Raw genomic sequence first — 21,584 nt, forward strand, 5'->3', positions numbered from 1 at the left:
TGGGCTCATCAAGGAGGCGGCACTAGCCCCCAACCAGTTGTGCACTCAGTCCGAAGATTAAGGCAGAACACCCCCAATGCCAATGTCGCCCCCTTTACCCATATTGTGCGAGGCTAACCAGCAGACTGTTCATTATCTTGGTCTTTACACGGTCACGGAGATATCATCCGTGACACAAAGCTTCCTTAAGTTTAAACATTGTAAGACTTATTTTGACACACACACAAAACAAAAGCTCCAGCACTATGTAGAGTTAAAAGTTCAAATCTTATAGATGAAAAGGATAAGATTAGTTAGTTTTTTTTTTCCTACTTGGACTCAATAATACCTGAATGTAGTCCAATAATAACAAATAAGCAACAGGCATGGACTTATATAAGCCAAAAATTTATGGGTGATTTAAATACTATTAAATACTGCTTAATGGTTTAAATATAATTAAATATGACTTAATGATCATTAAAGACTGTTTCTAAACATTGTAATTGAAATTATTTAATGGTGATTAAAGTTCTCGACACCACAATTAACTTGCTCATAGGTTAAAAAAACCAAATTTTGACTATATTGGTCCATTATTATACAAACGAACCCACTTATCTCCTTAGCCCATTTACATTCTCAAATTCTTATCTTAGTATATATATAACCAAAGCTTCCTTAAGTTTAAACATTGTAAGACTTATTGTGACACACACACAAACACAAAAGCTCCAGCACTATGTAGAGTTAAAAGTTCAAATCTTATAGATGAAAAGGATAAGATTAGTTGGTTTTTTTTTTCCTATTTACACTCAATAATACCTGAATGTAGTCCAATAATAACAAATAAGAGATAATTATAATGAATAAACAAAATAAATATAGAAGAGATGAATTCGAGAAAACAAAAATTATTGGAGAGGAAACAACTGAAATGAGTTGTGAGTCATATCACAAAATATGGGTTCGATATGTAATTTTATCTTTCTTATTACTCTTCACATTCATTTCATCACCCTCATGCCTAATAGACGTCTGTTCATTTCTCGTGTGCTTCGGAATGCACCATCATTTTGATCTCGTGCCCCAGATACTATAACATAGACCCTTTTGCTGATGTTAATTTTGAGTTGGGCTCCCCTCGAGTTATTGGGCTTTTCAATTTTTGTGACTTTGGGTAATAAATTAAAACAAAGTTGAATTTTATTTGCTAATAAATTAAATTTTTTAATTTTTAAACCTATAAAAAATATGTGATTAAAACTTCTAAATACTAATTTTTTATTTGTAATTATATCAAAAATTAAAATTATTTTTTTTCTTATAATATAATTTTCTACTCCACAAGTTAAAGAACTCTAAATAATTATGTACAATAATATTTAAATAAATAATTTAAAACTATTGTGTTAAAATTAATAAAACTTTAAAAAATAAAAAAAATTATATTGCCTAATTTATTTTTTTTACTAGAAATAAAAAACTCTATTAATAAACAACTAACAGTAGAAACAAGATATAATAGAATAGAGGAGGACCTCGATTATCAACCTCTTACTCTTATAAAAGAGGTGGTGGGTGATTTAAAAAAAAAAATCTCTTTAATCTTGTGGAAAAATCTAGCAAGGCTATTAGTCTCTAAAATATTATCATCTATACATGAGTTAAATAAATTTGCGAGTCTTTGAAGAATAACATTTTGGCTTCCTCAACTAAAGCCACTGAAGGGAAATTAAGATCACAACCCTTGTAATCAAATTAAAAGCTTCAATAGAACTAGAGTGCACATTAATTTTGGTACCCCTTCAAGCCCAACAAATGCTCTAGCCATAAATTATTGCAATCATCTCAGTTATCACAGGAGGGACAAAATTCAGCTTACAAGTGAAGCCATAAATCCAATTCTTCTTGTCATCCCTCATAGTTCCCCCACACTCGCTGCTGCCATCCATTAATACACAGATGCAGAACCCTTCTCGATTGAATTGAGCTTTCGCATTGATAGAGTTATTCTAAAGGTAGAGAATTTAGTTACCAGATCCTTATCCGTAGTTGCTCAAAAAAGACTTTGACAAGCATTTGATGCTGTGCCCTCGTACTCTCCTCCAAAGACTCTATTACATCTGGTCACCCATATGTCGCAACAAGCATACCCAAAAAGAGTAGGCCATGGTATCTTCCCGGAGAAACTTTGTCCTCCTTCATTTCTGAGATTCCATCTAATCCAATCTACTCCCTGTAACCATGAAAATAGAAAATATATCCTAGTGCCCAGGCTTAATCACCGCCCACCACCTATTGATTGCATTAGCACAATTTTAACAGATTTATTTAAATTTTTTACAACTTGGATGTTTTTTTTAGTTTAATAAATGGAAAATAAGAATTTAAAAAATATTAAATTTGGACCGTTTAAATTTAATCTAGATGATCTAGATATATGCCTCCCTTAGCGGAGGAGCGGCTGCCCTCAGCTAAGGGAAGCCGAGTCCCATCAGGATTGTTAGAGGTTCCAGTTGTTTTGCTACAAGAGAAAGCAATATCCAAGGTACTATAGTAGAATCATACCAGGTGGTCTATAAGGTTTATGAAAGAAAAGAAAACTTAAAATCAGCATTGAAGAAGAATTCATCCAAAGGCAGGGAAAATTGGTATGCTGTCTGTGCAACTAGATTACATATATTGAGGCAGGATCTTCAAGTGAACCAATTGCAGAAGGGGTGGCTGAAGATGACTTTAGATGCTTTTCTGTTACAATAGCTGCTGTTTCAAGTTCCTCAAATTTACTACAGCATGCATTTGAATGGGAGGCTGAATAGTTTCTCATTCTCCTGCATATATTTCAATTTCTCTTATATAGTAATAGAGACTTAAGATACCATAAACCTTTCAAAAATCCTTACCTCTTGATATAAGGCAATTTTCTCTTCAGAGCTGCCTCTGAGAATGCATCAAGTAGATTGTTAAAGTTAAACAATTGTATAAGCCATTAAGTATACTGCAATTAAGATACATTAGTAAGAAAACAAAAGCAAGTTGGCAGTCGACGCTGGATATGATGAATTAGTCCATGAGCATGTATTAACTAAAAGTTTGAGCAAAATATGCAAGGAAAAAACAACAACAAAGACTTGACTGAGAACAATATGTTACCTATTAAAGAGATTTGGGACTTCTTCACTTTCATCTGCATTGTAAAACCGCATACCATTAACTTCTTGGGCAGCGTTCCTATACAATGAGTATGGCTTTTTCAGTTCATACTCAAAATCCAATAGATTTTCCCCTAGGTTATCTGTCTGAACAAAATTTAGCTAGAAAAAGTGATTCAGTAGAAACAGATAAAAAAGAAATAAGATTAAATGTAAGCAGATCAGAGCAGCCTCTATTTCTCCACAATTAATAAGTAATAAAATTGTTAATGAGACAATGATAAAATAGCTAAAAGGGGCATAGTATACAGCATCAATAAACTCCAAAAAAAAAAAAAAAACTAACCATAAAAGCTTATTCGAATCTAGAATCCAATATGGCAGGTCCGTATTCAGAGTTGGTACCAGAAATTATTTATTAAGGGTACATGCTTCAAGAGGTTAATGTGTGTCCTTGTCATCATCTGGCATTTAAAATGAAATTACACATATAAGTTGCAGAGCAATCAAATGGAATATTTTCATCATGCCTTTCTAAACATGGCATCTTGTTCCTGATGGTTGTAAAATTTTAAATACCAGATCATTAGCTACAATATGGAATATGTTAAAAAAACAAAAAAAAGAAAGAACTGAAGTTTGACAGGAGATTTTATGTCGATACATACGCAGAGTACCAAGGAACCGTGTCCAAAACTTAGGCTTCATCTTCTTTTTCTTTAGTTTCTCGTATTCTTTAACTGATAAAGGCTGAGAGAGAGAGAGAGCCCACCTACTTATGACCTGAAAACATGGATCTGAATTGAAATACAAAAAAGGATTCCTGTTGATTTCTGCCCAACATAATCTGTATAAATAAATTTGTCATCACAAACCTTCAACTGATCGGAGAACTCACAAGTTAACGTCAATCAATTAAACCTACAACTAGTTCAACTATGATTTCATTAATCCCTATTATATTTCATTCCAGGGGGGAAAGTGCCAGCAGAATATTTATGACAACAAAAAATGGGTATATAGCAGGGGTGGAACTAGCCTTAGAAGTTGAGGGGGCCAATTTTTTTTTTTGAAAGGGTACATATATATATATATATATGTAAATTTAATTTTATTATATTCTTTATAATTAATTTATAACTTAAAAATATCATTTAATTATGTATAACAGTATTTCAAAATACAAAATGTCACCATATATCTAATATATTATTTTCAAGAAAAATTTTATATAGAATATATGTGTGTGAGAGTAAGTGTTTATATTTTCAATTAATTTTCATATGTTAGTATAAATTGATGATTTAAAAAATATAAGTGATCCTCTAATTTTATAAAATTATAAACCAATATAAAAACATTATATTAAAAGTATATCTTAAAAATAGCTAAACTAGTTGAGGAATTCTCTTATGAATACCATGCACCATATCATTCATATTTTATTCCATAAAATTACATCAATTCAATCAAAAAAATTTTATGTCATTATTTTTAATAATTTCTTTTTTCAAATAGAGTGTATATTTAATTTCTTATCTTTTATTTTCATATCATCATCAATGTTAGAATCAATTTATATTTACATCTTATTAATATTAATTCTCAATTCAATAAAAATAGAATAAAAATGTAATGACATGACTTATAAATAGAATAAAAAATAATTTTCTGTCTTATAAATAAATAAGAGATAACATTACAAAAGTGTATTTATAGTGCATCTAGATATATTAAGCTTCTTTTGTCTTTGGAGGAGGGAGGGGGTTGATGTTTCTGATGAGGCTAAATATTTTAAGACCCATATAAATACATGAGAAGATGAATATGGCCTCCTCCCCTCACAAGACACCTAGTTCGGCCACTGGGTATACACAATTACTTACCCTGTTGATCTTTCAACCACATAATTTGCAATGTAAAGTCCAATAGAATAAAGGTTTGCCTAAAGTGAGTAGATGGGAGAAATTTCATTAGACGAATCAGGGCACAATCCATTACAGCATGATATATTTTTCTCTAGCATGAAGGATTTGTAAAAGTAGATATTTGAGGTTTTGAACATTTCAATGCATGTACATTTACTTTATCATTGAAGGTTCTTTGCAAAAAAACTTTTGTGCTCCCTTGCTTTCTTTACGCACACTTTGTTAATTATGCCCCCATTGAGTGAGCGGTAGACTCATTTCTCTCTTTAGATTTTTTTCTCTAGATGAGGCAGATGTTGAAAGTACTTGTGGTGATTAGTTATGCTTCACAGGCATATAGGGTATGTGGTAAAGAGTTAATAAATCTTGTGGGTTTTCATGATGTCGTGACTACTATGATGATGTAAGAGTCAAAGATTTGATATTGATAATGAAAGTGATTTTTTTTATTGTCTCATTTTGAGAATCTAACTTGTTATGAAAGATTAAATGTTGAGTAAAGTTGTATTTTGTTGAGATGTTTTGTATAAGAGGTATACGTTTAGGCTTGTTAGGTTAAGTGGAAGTAAATTAGCTTAGTATATTGTTATGTCCCATATTGGAGGAACTTAGGGAGAATCCTGGCTATATAAACAGGGGCACTACATGCCCCAACATGTTAGCCTTTTAGGGAGAAAGTAATGATTCTATGATAATATGCACTGGTCACAACTCATTTTGGATCGTGACAAATTAGTATTAGAGCCAAATTGCATCTTGGTCATAATAGTCACTAGACAAGAAAGTAGCAGAATCTTGTTTGTAACTATGTCCCTGAGCAGCACGGATTACATGCAAGAATCTTCTATTGCCTAGTCTACATCATAGAATCTAATGTCATAGTTAGTATTAGATATTTGCATTTTCTATTCCTTGATGAACTCAATTTTAACTTGTGCATATTTCATTCTAAACATGGGAAACATGGGAGAAGATGAAGAAGAAATTGTGTCAAAGTTTTAATGTGTTAGGTTCTTTCAATACTAATAAGATACATTTATTTTGAGATTATTGGAGGCTCTCATGACTTTATCTCCTTTCTTCTCACGGATGGATGTTATTGTTTACTTTCAGTTAATGAAAGGTGATTCCTAAAAAAAAAAAATTGTTGTCTAAATAAGAATTTTCATATATCCATTGATTTTGAGTTGTGAACAATGTGTTTCCATATTATTAGTTCAATAAGAATAGCAATTAAAAAATGGAAAAGAAAAATCAACCATGTCTAGTAAAGTTTTGGCATTTTGAGGGGACGGGCATCATCAATCACTTTAGCCAATCGACATCATCATCCCTGCCTCGTGGTTAAATTGAAACAGTTGGAAACAATCTCGGTTTCTATTCAATCATTTGGATTCTCTCCTGTTTTAACAATCTAGTCGTCAGAAAATTTCTCTGCATCTTCTTAATTATCTTATCATTATTAAATTAAATAATAATATCTCACTACAATTAAAATTGTAAGTTGTGAGCTCTGGTGTGTAACATGTATTGTCATAAAGTTATATATGTCTCACGTCAGGATAGGTACAAAGAGTGATTTCTTCTTTCTTTCTCTTTGCCCTTTAAAGAGATTTTAAAATCTATGAGGAAATAGTTCAGAAATTAGATGATGAATACAAGCATCTTGTTTGGGTTTTCAATTTGAGATGTTATGATGTGGAATGTAATGTTTCGAAGAACAAGAACAAAAAATAAAATGTAAGGAGAGAAGTGAATCTACCACTAACTCAATAAGAGCATAATTAACAAAGTGTGAGGAAAGGAAGCAAAAGTGCACAAGAGTTTTTCATAAAGACCTTCAATAATAAAGTAAATGTACATGTATCAAAATGTTCAAAACCTCAAATATTTATTTTTACAAATCCTTCATGCTAGAAAAAATTAATTTCTCAATACTTCACTAATAAGTTAGATAATTATATAATGATTACCAAACATTCAATCCCAACATTTCTTGAATCAACAAACAATCACTAATCTTAATGAGGAATAACCGTTTCACCTATAATGTAATATATGCATATCCTTTTCATGTAGAATGACAAGGAATAACCATATTACCCTTTGATATATAATATATCATAAGATGTATAACTCATGATAAGAAATAACCATCTCACCTATATAATATATCTTATAGGTAACTCATACATAATTTTGAGGAAAAGTCATCTCGCTACATAGCGATACATATAAATAAAGACTTGAATGGAAAAAAAGTTGAATAAAAGACCAACGAAAAATAATTGAAAAATTTTCTTAAATAAAAAAATATAACTTTTTTTAAAAAATAGAAATTAAAATTAAAATTAAAATTATTTTTTAAAAAATAAAAGTAAAAAAGATATGGTAATATTGTAGTAACAATAAATCAACTAGTTCATATCATACAATCACCATATCAACCCCAAATCCACAAAATCATAATTAATAAAAAAACATCAAGTTGAACAAGACAAAAATAATAATTTCAGCTAAATTTTTTACTCTAATTGTTCCTACAATATAAAGATAGGAGGGAAAGAAAAATAAAATTTTAGATTTGCTTCTCAAGCAAAACAGATTAAAAAACCAAATAAATGAGTTGTTAAAATTGAAAATGATAGCACAAATACAAAAAAAGCTAATTTACTAGTGATACACACTTACTGGTTAAAAGCAATTGTAGTAATCCCTTGTGTTACCATTCTAAGACTTTGCTTCAATTGAAGAAAGTCTACCAATATCACCTATCATTTAGTCAAACATACAATACTTTGATTATTAAGTTTTTAACTCCTAGCTATCATGCATTAAATACCTCCATGATGTCAGGGTCCTAATTAACCTTTAGTTTGATTTATTTTTTTCGTTACCAATCTAAAATCTCCTAAGGAAAATTCTTTTTTGTTTTCTTTTTTCAAGAATTATTTCATGGTTTAGAGAGTTGAAAACTAGATGAGTTTAAATCTTAAAAAAGATATCAAATTTCAAGATTCACATATGCCATTCTTAAAAAAGATAAAGCTCTAAAATATCAAGATGCTCCTGTAACATCATTTATTTTATACCGGATTAATTAAGCCTGCATTAGATTAATAAAGTGTATTAGTAAGGTGTGTGGCCAGAGAGGCCTAACGGGTGTGTTTAATTTCAATTTCAGCCCTAAACGTGAGTCTGAAGGAGAATCAGGTCACCCGAGAATGAAAAGAGGAAGAAATTATGAAAGGCAGGTTTTGTGCCACGTGCTGTGGCTTGTGGATAAGCCACCACAGTGCATGTATAGTAACACACCTAGGAAAATGCTCTCTATGTCATGCATCATGGTGCATGGTCACCTTTCTACTGCAATAAGAGCATGAAATTGATATTACAACAGAGGAGAGAAAAAATGAAGAATATGAAGGAAGATATTACAACTTGGTATTGGTTTCTCTGGTTATGAGAACTAGTTTGTGGATTGTGTTGAGTTGTGATTGTTGTTTGTGCATTTACATGTAGGGTTGGCAATTATCATTATACACATATTGTTTTCCTCTCTTGAGCTAGTATTAATCCTTTCCTTTTATGGGATGACTTCCATCCTTAGGAGGGAAAAATGGTGCAAACGAGAAATACAACTAGTAATATTTTGGCAAACTTATCGAACAAGAGCAAGAAGTCTCGATAAAAGTTGAGGATGATATAGTCTTAAATGAAGAAGAATAAGTAGAATTGGGACAAGACCAAGAACAACTTGTACGCCCCACAGGAAATGATGAAGTATTGCTTGAGTTAAGAGTAATGATGGAGAGAATTGAGAAGAGATTGGATTACCATGATAGAATTCTTGAAAAGAAACCTGATGAAAGGTGTAATGGTATGATTGAGAAAGTTGAAGGTAACCAAGAGAAGAAGAAGCATGTGGAGATATATGAAGAAGTATGAGGGTATAAAGAAGAAGAGTACTATGAGGAGAGTGCACTAAAGAGGCTAATGCATTCTATGAGGTCGATTGAGAAGGAGCATGAGGGCTTCATTGACTATGCACTTAAGAGATTCACGAGATTGAATCCTTCTTACTTTAATGGTTCTATGGAGGATAAAGCTAGGGAGAAGTGGATTGATTAGTTGGAGATGATATTCTCCTTGATGACTTGTATAACAAAATAGCAGGTACTCTTAGCTACTTTTATACTGAAAGATGCCTTTAAATAATGGTGGGAGAGCGTGAAGCCAGTTGATGGCTCTTTGCTTATATGGAAGGAATTTAAGAGAAGATTCTTTGCTCACTATTTCCCATCTACCTTTCAAGCTAAGAAGGAATTTGAATTTTATCATCTACAGCAAGGCAATATGAACGAGGAAGAGTTCATAGCCAAGTTCAATGAGCTGTTAAAGTATACAATTTATCTGAGATGTCATGATAATTAAGAGTGAAAGGCCGAGCACTTCTTAGACAAGGTGTAGCTTGAGTATAGCAGATAATTAGCAGTCTCCGATATCACTTCCTTTGAGGTGATGTGTAACAAGGTTTGAGTCATTGTTAGAAGAGACCAATCAGTTAATGATAAGAAGCAAGATGGACAGGGTTATTTCTTTTCATTTATGGGTCCTACTGGCAGTGTGAGCAAGAGTTATAAATGAATTTCCAAAGGTGTTTGCTGATGAGATGTTAGGCTTACTACCAGAAAGAGGGATTGAATTCTCTATTGACTTGATACCTAGTATGTAATAGCACGGTCCCCAGCCCCTTATGTTGGTAAATATGATACTGCATGTGTCCTTTCATAGGCTTATGTGTGACTTTTCCCATGGTAGTACACAGGTTCTTCCTTACTCCATCATAGAGGTCTTTTGGAACCTTCTTAGGGATCGAGTCTTTAACCTCTCTTACCTTAGTAAAGTTGTGGCCAACCCTGGTATCATTGAGTAGGAGAGGTTAGGTGCTCAATCCCTGAGAAAGTTCTAAAAGACCTCTTTGGTGGAGTGAGGAAAAACTCATGTATTACCATAAGAAAAGTTACATGTGGGCCCATGAGGGGACACGTACTAACATTGCAATTGCTAGTGTAAGGGGTTGATGGCCGTGCTGTTACATAAAAGGTGCCTTTTTATGTAACAGTTCTCACCCCACCCTCCTGGGGTCTTTTAGATTAGGTCAACTGATATCACTGCAGTGGTAGTCAGCTTTTTCTAAGGTGGTACTTAGGTTATTCCTCACCCCACCAAAGAGGCCTCTTGGATCCTCCCCAGACTCGAACTTACAACTTCTACCACTTTAATGAAGTTGAGGCTAAGTTTGGTATTATTAAGTACTGAGCCCATCTCCAAGGCTCCATATTATATGGCTCTATCTGAAATGAAGGAGTTAAAAAAGCAATTGGAGAAACTGCTAGAGAAAGGGTTTATTAGATTAAGTGTGTCCCTATAGGGTTGGCCTCTGCTATTCATGAAGAAGAGAGACAAAAGTCTAAGGTTGTGCATTGATTATTGATAGTTGAACAAGGTAACAATTAAGAACCCATTGCCACAGATAGATGATTTGCTCGACTAGTTTGCCAGAGTAGATCAGGTCACCATCAACTGAGGGTGAAGTCTGACGATGTACCTAAAATTGCCTTTGGGATGAGATATGGGCATTATGAATTCTTAGTGATGCCTTTTGGATTGACCAATGTTCCAGCAATCTACATAGATTATATGAACAAGATTTTTAGACCTTACCTGGATAAATTTATAATGGTGTTCATTAATGATATCGTAGTCTATTCCAAGGATGCAAAAGAACATGGCCAAGCATTTGAGAATAGTGCTGCAAGTGTTGAAAGAGCACAATCTATATGCTAAATTAAGCAAGTGTGAATTTTGGCTTCGAGAGGTAAAATTCCTTGATCATGTGGTATTCGCCAATGATATAACCATAGATCCTCATAAGGTTGATGTGGTATTGCAATGGGAGAGACCAACCTCAGTGACTGAGATAAGAAGTTTCTTGGGATTAGTCGATTACTATTGGAGGTATATTCAGGGGTTTTCTCAAATAGCCTTTGCTTTAACCAAGTTTACAAAGAAAGATTAGCCATTTGTATAGACTGAGAAGCGTGAAGAAGCATTTTAGATGTGAAGGAGAAGTTGACTGCATCACCAATGTTGACAATTTTGGATCCTAAGTGGCCATATATAGTATACACTGATACTTCACTTACGGGTTTGAGATGTGTACTGATACAAGATGATAGGGTTATTGCCTCTGCGTCTAGACAACTAGGACCACATGAGGAGAATTACCTTACTCATGACCTTGAGTTAGCAGCTTTTGTATTTACTTTGAATATTTAGAGACATTATCTATATGGCTCACAATTTGAGGTGTTTAGTGACTATAAAAGTCTCAAGTACTTGATTTACCAGAAAGAATTGAACATAAGACAGTGAAGATGGATGGAATTTTTGAAAGATTACAACTTTGAGTTGAAATACCATCTAAGGAAGGCCAATATAGTGGCCGACACGTTGAGTAGAAAGACAGTACATGTGGCTTGCATGATGGTACATGAAGATAAGCTATTACAGGATTTCTCTAGTACACATCAGAATGTGCTTGATTTTGCTGTGTTTAACTTGAATACCACAGTGATTACTAATGAGTTATGGAAGGAATTGCGAGAAGAGAGATTGAAAGATCCATATTTGTTAGAAGTCTAGAAGAACATTGAGGAAAAATGGCCTTCAAAGTTCAATTTCAATGATGATGGCTTTGTGATGTACCATGATCGAGTTTGTGTTCCTACTGTTAAGGAAATTAAGGACACTATTCTAGTAAAAGCTTATCAAAGCAAGTTTACCATTCACCCTGGTGATACCAAGATGTAAGAAGTATTGGTGGTGGCATGGTATGAAGTGTGATGTAATCGAGTATGTGTCTAAGTGCCTAACTTGTCAGAAAGTCAAAATTGAACAGCAGAAGACACTTGGTATGTTGCAACCGTTAGAAATTTTAGAGTGGAAACAGGATAATATTTTGATTGATTTCATCATGGGTTTGCCTTGTACTCAAGCGAGTTATGATGCTATCTAGGTTATTATGGATAGACTGATAAAGCTAGCTCATTTCCTAGCTATTATAGTGGATTATCCTATGAAGAAGTTTGCCGAAGTGTATTTGTAAGAGATAGTAAGATTACATGGAGTTCTAAAATATGTAGTGTCATATTGTGATATAAGGTTTACATCAAACTTTTGGAAGACTTTAAATCAAGCTATAGGGATAAAACTGAAATTCAATACTACTTACCATCCCTAGAAGGATAGACAAACTGAGAGAACGAATTAGACCCTAGAAGATATGCTTAGAGCATGTGTTATTGAGTGGACAAGTAGTTGGTATAAGCACTTAACATTAGCAAAGTTTACTTATAACAATAGTTTTCATTCAAGCATTCATATGGCTCCTTATGAAGCTTTATAGGGGAGAAAATATCGATCACTACTTTGTTGGACCAAGTTAAGTGAGGGAAGCATTTTAGGTCTTGACATGGTAGATTAAACTACTTAAAAGATAGAAGTGATTTGTTAGAAGCTATTGAATGCTTAGAGTTGACAGAAAAGCTATGCTGACAAATGGAGGAAACTATTAAAATTTGAAGTTGGCGATCATGTTTTCTTGAAAGTCATGCTTATGAGTTTCAGAGATGCTACATGGAAGACTGAGGAGAAAATGAGGCAATTATACTCTCAACAATTTCCATGAGGTATGTTTTAAGTAAGTATGTAAATTTTAGGGATAAAATTCTTTAAAAGAGGGAAGAATTGTAACATTTTGCATTTTAAATGACATTAATTAAGCCTGAATTAGATTAATTAAGTGTATTAGTGAGGTGTGTGGCCAGAGAGGCCTAACGTGCGTGTTTGGTTTCAATTTCAGTCCTAAACGCGGGTTTAAAGGAGAATTGATCACTTGGGAATGAAAAGAGGAAGAAATTCTGAAAGGGGAGATTATGCGCCATGTGCTGTGGCTGGTGGATAAGCCCCTACAGCACATGTGTGGTAACACGCTTGGGGAGATGTTCTCTATAACATACGTCGCAGTGCATTGTGCATCTACCATGGCAAATGGTCACTTTTATGCTGTAATACTGCAGTATATGGTCACTTGTCTACTGTAATAAGATCGCGAAACTAATGCAACAAAGGAGAGAAAATGAAGAATACAAAGGAGGATATTATAGCTCCCTTGAAAAGGTAATGTTGAGAAGGGTTCAATATTGAAACAAGAGAAAAACATGGAATGAGATTGACTTATCTCTTGAATAATTATAGAGAGGTTGCTTAGATGGTGTCAGGAATATTAAGAGAATGAAAGGTACAAGAACGGATACGAGAATGAGACATATAATGAGCAGTAATGCATACATTATAATAATGAAGACAAGGAAGGGAAAGAAGAAATAAGGGATGGGAGAGGTCAATGTGATTGAAAGGTGTTTTAGGTGTGACAATTATAAAAATAGACAATGCAAGGAGGGCTACCACTAGGGTTTTTCATAACTAAATTGAAGTTTTTGTAGAGATAACTCATATTACAAGACCAAGTAAAAGAAATAGCCTATCATTTTTTAAATTCAAATAATTACCTTTTTAATATTTAGATTATAATTAATTTACAAAACTTCATTTTTAATATATGCTCTTATCAAATACCAGAAATTTAAAACGCAAGAAATCTCTAGAACGAGGGAGACACATGTGAGAGAGAAGATGGAACTCGAAGCAAGAGAGATGAACGTGAGAGAGCAATAGTGTGAGTGAGCCACAATCACAATGACGAGAGACAAACGCGAGGTGATATACATTGACAGTACTTGGCGGAATGGAGCATGCTGGTGGGGAAATGAAGCTATAGATTCATGATTTTTTATTTTATTAGTTTAGGTATTTGATTTTCTATGATAAACTAAGAGTTCAAAATTTTTTGTTGACTATGTTAGATCTATTTTGGGCAAATGATTATATATTTTTTGTATTACTGATCTGCGATATCACATCATTGATATACGATTGTATATCGATTATAAACAAGTTTATATATAATTGTCTGGTTATGTTAATATACAATAGTATATTAGTGATATACTATTATATATCACTAATATATAAGCCATATCAATGAAAATTTATCAATTTATTTATCATTGATATATAGTCGTATATCAATGATGTAGTATCATGATCAATAATGGAGTTTCCTCTTCAATGTCCAATGTCCTCTTCGTAATATTTGGGAAAAACAGAGAGGAAAGAGAGAGGAAAAGCTCTATGATGATGATGGTAATTCAGGAAAATTAGATAAAAAATTTTGATGAAGAAAAGCATTGTACGAGAGATAAATTCAGATTAAAAAATTTGATGAAGAAAATATTCAGAAATGATAAATCAGGGAGGGAGCACGCATAATCTAATTTTTAATGATAAAAATGAAAGATTCAATCAATTAAAATTTTTTTAAATAAGATATATTCTATTTTAATAATAAATTTATTCTAAGGACCAAAAAAGGAAAGACACATCTAATTGATTTCATGAATAGGTCATATTTAAAAATATCTAAAAACCTCATCCATGATTTATGGGAGTTATATTTTTTGAGGTCATTGAGCTAATTTTCTCCAACTAAATTTAAGATATGATTTATAATTTGTAATTTAAATTTAAATTTAGATATTATTTTTTATGCTTTTAAAATTTTAAATTCAGTTATTTAAAGGGTATATTAAGATATTAAGAAATTTTATAGGATATAATATATATGTATATTATTAACTCCATGATTCTAGAAATTTAAATTTCCAAAAAAAAGTCTAACTATTATTTTTATGTGATCAAAATTTGAATTTAATTATATTTTTCTCTCTCTTCTTATTTGGATTATCACAAATAGGATGTCAATGAACTCAAATATAAGTATAATTTTATTGTCAAAAGTCAATAAAAGAACAAAAAAAGACAAGCATACACGTACCATCGCTTAATATAGTGCTTGTTTGGATTTTAGTTCAAAATCAATTAATTATATAAAAACAACATTTTAGTAAAAATTACTCAGACATTTATGTTATATGTTAAAATTAATTAGGAATTCAAAATCATACTTTTTTAAAAATATCCAAACACTTATTATACAAAAACAATTATGAATATAATACTATGATTTTTTTTTTAAATATCAAACACCTCTTATTAGGTCAAAATCAATTATGAACAAAAAAATTATTTGTAAAATAATTTATATAATTTTTGAATAAATTTTTAGAAATTTATAATTGAAAAGCATGTAATAGTTACTTATGAGATAATCATAATTTTAGGTTCATAATTAATTTTGACATGTACGGAGATGATTGAATATTTTTAAAAAGAATCATAATTTTGAGTTGATAATTAATTTTGACATGTATATTGAGTGTTTGAATATTTTTTAAAAAATATAATTTTTAATTCATAATTTATTTTAACACGTAACATGGGTGTTTATACATATTTTTACAAAACCATGATTTTTCCTTATTTTTAATTCTATTTTTTAATTTTATTTTTTAATTTTGATTAAAATTACTTTTATTAGTCAATTATATATCACATAACATAATTAATTATATTTTAAATTAATCATATTGATCAATTTTTTTTATAATCAATTATAACATGTTAAAACATACCCATTATTATCTAATTTTTGTACTTACATTCATACTCATTCGCGTGCTCATTAGGATTAGGAGTAATCTTAACCTTTCATTTCAATCCAAATTAATCCTTGTTATTAATTTAAATTAATTTTTAAATATTTTTAATGTTATATAATAGTTTTGATAGGATATTCTAGAAGGAAATTTCTTCTTCAATCCTATTCTCATGTGAACGGGCCGCATAGTTAGATGCATGGTTAGGGAGCCCATCCTATTGCCGCCTCTAATGCATGTGCATTTGTGTGTGGCTAAGGTGACTGACCTCACCAATATTTTTATTTTAAAAAAATCTAATCTGCCCCACCATTCATATGCATAATTATTATTTTTTATTTGTATATCATTTATACATAATAAAAATATTAACTTTTTATTAGTACTTGTGGTTTTTTAGAGTTTCTATTATATCTATAAAAAATTTATTATCTTATTTAATATTATAAGACACTTTTAAACAATTTATGTCACAAACTAAGTTAATAAAATTTAAAATTATATATTCTTTTTATATATATCATTATTTCATAAGTTACCTCAATTAACATTTTTTATTAATTATACCTTTAATTTTTTTGGCCAAACAAAAAACCATAATAATTATAGATTCAAAATATTTAATATTTTTAAACTTACTTAAAAAATTTTTTCCTTATCAAAATGAGGTTGTTTTCAAGAAAGATTTTTGGAATATGAAAATAATGAACTTGTTGATAGCGTCTAAATATTTTTCTAATTAAATTTAATTGTTATTTAAATGTTTATAAAATTGCGTGGAATTATCATGACGCGACAAAATTGAGTAATAAGTTAACAATTCAAGATTTTGTATTTTAAAAGTAAAATAAAATTGACATTTCTCTTTTTTATTAAAAAACTAATGGAGTTGACATGAGCCCATTGAGATGATTGGATAATACATAAACATTGTTAACATAGAAATTTAATTCATAATGTCATCTTATTAGATCTGATTAGCAAATTTTTTCATTTGCAGAATTTTTTTGGGGAGATAGAAATAATATAATTGCTTTTTTTTGATTATACTTAATCTCTTTCATCAACAACTATGATAAATTAATGAAAAAATTAAATGTAAATCTTGTGGAGTATACTTATTTATAAATAAATCTCGTGAAATTTAAAAACTATAGTCAGGTTTCTTAAAATATGAATATAATTTGAATATGGAGTACGAAGATAATACTGTCCTATTGAAAGTGACAATTGTAAAGTATTGAAGTGTGAATAATTATAGATGTGATAGTTGTAAATAATTAATATTAAATTTTGTCGGTGATGCATGATTGACTAAACTATTATATATGCAAAGTTATTGTCCTAAAATATTGAAGTGATGGTTATAAATTATTAATGAAGTAGTTGTATATAGTTAGTATTAAACTTGTAATGAATGATCAATTTAACTATTAAATATGTGAAGTTATAGTTGTAAAATATTGAAATGATAACTGTAAATTACTGATGAATTACTTGTAAATTATTTAATTGATGTAATATATTTTTAATAAGAGGCTTTATTGTTCTTACATCATAATTTTAAATTACATTGAGGTCATTGCTGTAATTTTTGAATTTTATGAGACTTCCTTATAAATAATTTTACTTTATGAGATATATACATAATTTTTCCTAAATTAATCCCCACTGATAAACTAATATTTGTTTGAATATTTAATAAAAAAATTATATATATGTCTTGTGGAGCTGGCTTATTTAAAATAAATCTTGCAAACTTTAAAAACTACAACTAGATCTCTTGAGATTTGAGTGTAATTTAAAATTTAAATAAAAAAAATAATATCCCTATTAAACATATATATGTTACATCGTTCAGATAATTTATAACTATTTCATTAGCAATTTACAGCTCTAATTTTAACTTTTTACAACTGTAACTTCATACATTCAATAATTAAACTGAAACTGATCAGTTTAATTAGTGAATGTATGAAGTTACGGTTATAAAAAGTTGAAATTACAGCTGTAATCAGTTTAATTAATGAATATATAAGGTTATGGTTATAAAAAATTAAAGTTACAGTTGTAAATTACTCATAAAATAGTTGTAAATAATTAATGTTAAATTTTGATAGTAATGAATGATTGTTTAACTATTAAATATGTGAAATTATAATTATAAACAATTAAAATTATAATTATAAATTACTGATAAAGTAGTTATAAATTAATTATTTAATTGATGTAATGTATATTTAATAGGAGTATTATTGTTTGTAGCTAAATTTTAAATTATATTCAAGTTTCCAAAAAATTTAATTGTGATTTCTAAATTCTGTGAAACTTATTTGAGAATAAGTCTGCTTTATGAGAATTTATATAATTTTTTTATATTTTACAATTGTATAATATGTGATCAATAAATGTTGGAGTTGGCTATTTCTTTCTGTTTTATAATATTTAGCAAGAATTAACTTTAATTTTTTTAAAAAAATATTATACAGTTCTAAATTATTCTTATGATTTTTTATATTATAAAAGTATTTAATAAAATTTTATTTTAAATATTATAAAATTAAAAAATAAATTATCAAAATTTGCATTTGATCCCCCACACTTTCACTCTTGGTTCTGCCCCTGCGTGTGAAAGACTTGGCTCACTAACAATTGGAGTCTTCATCAATATAAATATTTATATCTAAATATAAATTTATATCTACGTTGAAACTAAAAAGTATATAAAAATTTTCTTTTGCTTAAATATTTATATTTTTAGCTATATTATTTTTATTTAATTATAAATTTAGGTTATTATTATTAATTGATTCAATATATTATCCAGAGAATCTAAATACACCAAAAGAGAATTAAATAATAAATAGTACTATTATGCTACAATTAAATTGTAAGGAATCAAATGCAACTATCAAAATAATACTGGCGAGAGCAAAAAGTTGATACAAATAAAAAGGAACAAGCCTATAATTTTGTTTATTTACACATACACCAGTGTACATTTGTATTGAAACAAACATATAATTAAGACTTAAAAAGATAATTTTACTCTTAAATTATATGTCTAGGAGTGCTGGGATCAAAAACTCATTTTTTATAAAATGTTTTCCTCCAGTATTTAAAAATAGTGTAATATTACTTCCTATTATTAATAAAAATTAACTTCAATAGTTAATTAACAAGAAAATTATAGAAAAGACTTTAAAAATTACAAATAAGTATTCAAAAAATTATAAATATGTACATATTGAAAAAAATGCTTTTTTGTCCTTTTTTTTTAAATTTTTGAGATTTTTTTCTATAACTTTTGCATATCTTTTTGTAATTTTTGATCAATGGCCAAAATTAATATTTATTTACTATAAAGGCAATATTGCATGTTTTCAAATGTTGTTACACTGCAAATAAGTTTAGGGTTCTAGACAGCCTTAAATCTATAATTTAAATGCCTAATTACCATTTGGCCCTGTAATTAATCAACTAGCGGCCCCTGGAGGCAAATGGTTCTGTGAAAGTGATAGAAGCAATAGAAGTCTGCCCAGTGGGAAAAGTAGAGGATGATGAAGATCCTTGACCAGACCAGCCACCAAAATTTCTAAACTTGATTAAGTCTGATAAATTATCAGGAAACTGAGAATCTCCATCCAAAATTTCCACAATAGTAGAAATCGTAGGCCTAGCTGAAGCAACAGGGTGTGAACACAGCAACCCAAGTTTGAGCACCAATTCAGCTTCTTCCACCACATATTCATCCCCCAATCTGCTGTCCACTGCTTCACACATGTCTCCCTCATCCAAACACACCATAACCCATTCTACCAGCAATACTTTCTCCGGCGAGGTTTGCGTTTCGATCGGCCTTCTACCGCAAACAACCTCCAACAGAAACACCCCAAATGAATATATATCAGTACATGTGCTTGATTTTCCACTCTGCACATTTTCAGGGTCTATGTAGCCCGGAGTTCCTGCTACATGAGATGTTTGAGGATCATTTCCATGGTCCCATAGCTTGGCAAGGCCGAAATCTCCCAGTCTACCATTCATGTCATTGTCAATCAGAACATTGGCTGGTTTGATGTCTCTGTGGACGATGACTTGAACCCATTGCTGGTGAAGATACAAGAGTCCAGATGCCACATCTTTTATGATCTTGAATCTTTGTTTCCAGCTGAGTATGCTGTTTGGAATGCGGTAGAGGAACTTGTCTAGGCTTCCATTGGGCATGTAGTCATAAATTAAGAGGAGTTCTTTTTTTCTTCTGCAATAGCCAAGAAGTCTTACCAAGTTTGGATGCCTGAGACGGCCGATGGTTGCGATTTCTGCTATGAATTCTTTCATTCCTTGTCTTGAATCATGAGAAACTCTTTTCACTGCAATTTGAACATTGGAAAATGGTAGAGTCCCCTTGTATACTCTTCCAAAACCTCCTCTGCCAAGAAGTTGTCCATCTCTAAACCCTTTTGTTGCAATGAACAAGTCTTTGTACGTGAACATATGAGGCCCATACAAGACTTGCCAATCTTCAAGAACTTGAATGAATTTTCTCCTCCTCGAGATCATGATCGCTCCATAAATCAAGATTAGAAGGAAAACCACACCCACTAGTAGTGGTGATATAACTATCAAAACTTTCTTGTATCCTTTCCCTCCTCCATCGCTTTCATTTGGATCTAAAATCCCAGGAATGTCAGGAAGGCGAGAAAGATTAATCTCCTTAGGTTGACCGTTCATCTGGAAACTCCAACCCAGTCTGTAATGAGATGAATATGACCCGCTGGAGGATGAGAACCCAACATACATAAATTCAGAGAAATTAGAAGAAAGATCTCTTGTCATCAGTGTGAGAAGAGGAATCTCAGGTTTAGGTATGTTTATGGGATGAATTGTGACACTGAGCTTCTGATCTTCACTGTCATATTCAACCCAAACTTGCATCGGTTCTCCACGTGTAAGACCTAGCTTTCTGAGATGACCACGATCAGTATAGTATCCTGCAGGAGAACTATTGACAGAGACCAACCCATTGATATCAATTCCAAGATGATTATCATCAATATCATGAAACTGAAAATCCTCGTCAGTGTCAAGCTCTATTGCGACAATATGATTATAACTTTCACCATTGTTGGTAGCATTGAATAGGCCAAGATACTGGTTTGGCAGAGCTTGAGGAATACCTCTAGTAGGTGAGATAGCCAAGGCGAGTCCGTGGCCGTGAAATTCAGGATTGGTGGCTACTATTGCAAAGATGAAAGTGGTAGAGAAGGAGAAGATAGAAGGAGAGGTATTGGAATTCTTGAATTGAAGAGGAAGATTGTAGAAGACTTGCCAAGCTTCACTTCTACCACCATCGGTACGTATTACTTTGGCTGTCAGATTGGAATGCTTGAGCTCTTGATCGCCCATCTTGAAGTGTCCATCATAAGTGAATCCAACATTATTCATGTTCTTGTCTGAATATGCTATGTTCAGGAACAAACACAGCATGAAAATGGTGATAGACATGGTCGGCTTCCTTAAACCTGTGGAAGTTTCTGTTTCTGGTTTGAAGAGAATGGATCCTATGTTTATTTTCAACAAAAACATTGATTAGAGATGAAGGAGATAAATGATTATTTCGAATGCTTGGAGGACACGTGGGGTTTGACGACTTTAATTGGTAGACTATTTCTTCCTCAATATCAATGTCCCCCCCCCCTCCCGGTGGTTTTTTGATAATATCAGTGTTTTCTTCTTTCTTACTCATCGGAAGTTTCATATTTGTTTTCTTCTTCCAC

At 31.2% G+C, this 21,584-nt stretch overlaps 1 protein-coding gene across 1 annotated transcript; it reads right to left on the reverse strand.

Annotated features, from left to right (window-relative positions):
- Nucleotides 1–19,175: 19,175 nt before the first annotated feature.
- LOC129310076 (L-type lectin-domain containing receptor kinase V.9-like) lies at nucleotides 19,176–21,312 on the reverse strand. The gene has a single exon (XM_054951916.1). The coding sequence runs from the start codon at nucleotides 21,310–21,312 to the stop codon at nucleotides 19,285–19,287; it is 2,028 nt and encodes a 675-aa protein (XP_054807891.1). The 3' UTR covers nucleotides 19,176–19,284.
- Between the last annotated feature and the right edge of the window lie 272 nt (nucleotides 21,313–21,584).

This window comes from Prosopis cineraria, unplaced genomic scaffold (genome assembly GCF_029017545.1).
Source record: "Prosopis cineraria cultivar Desert tree isolate PC_DT_omini unplaced genomic scaffold, ASM2901754v1 PC4, whole genome shotgun sequence".
NCBI lineage: Eukaryota > Viridiplantae > Streptophyta > Magnoliopsida > Fabales > Fabaceae > Prosopis > Prosopis cineraria.

Bases quoted from the DNA above. Each gene is read 5' to 3' on its own strand.
- LOC129310076 (XM_054951916.1), bottom strand. From the start codon at position 21,312: ATGTCTATCACCATTTTCATGCTGTGTTTGTTCCTGAACATAGCATAT.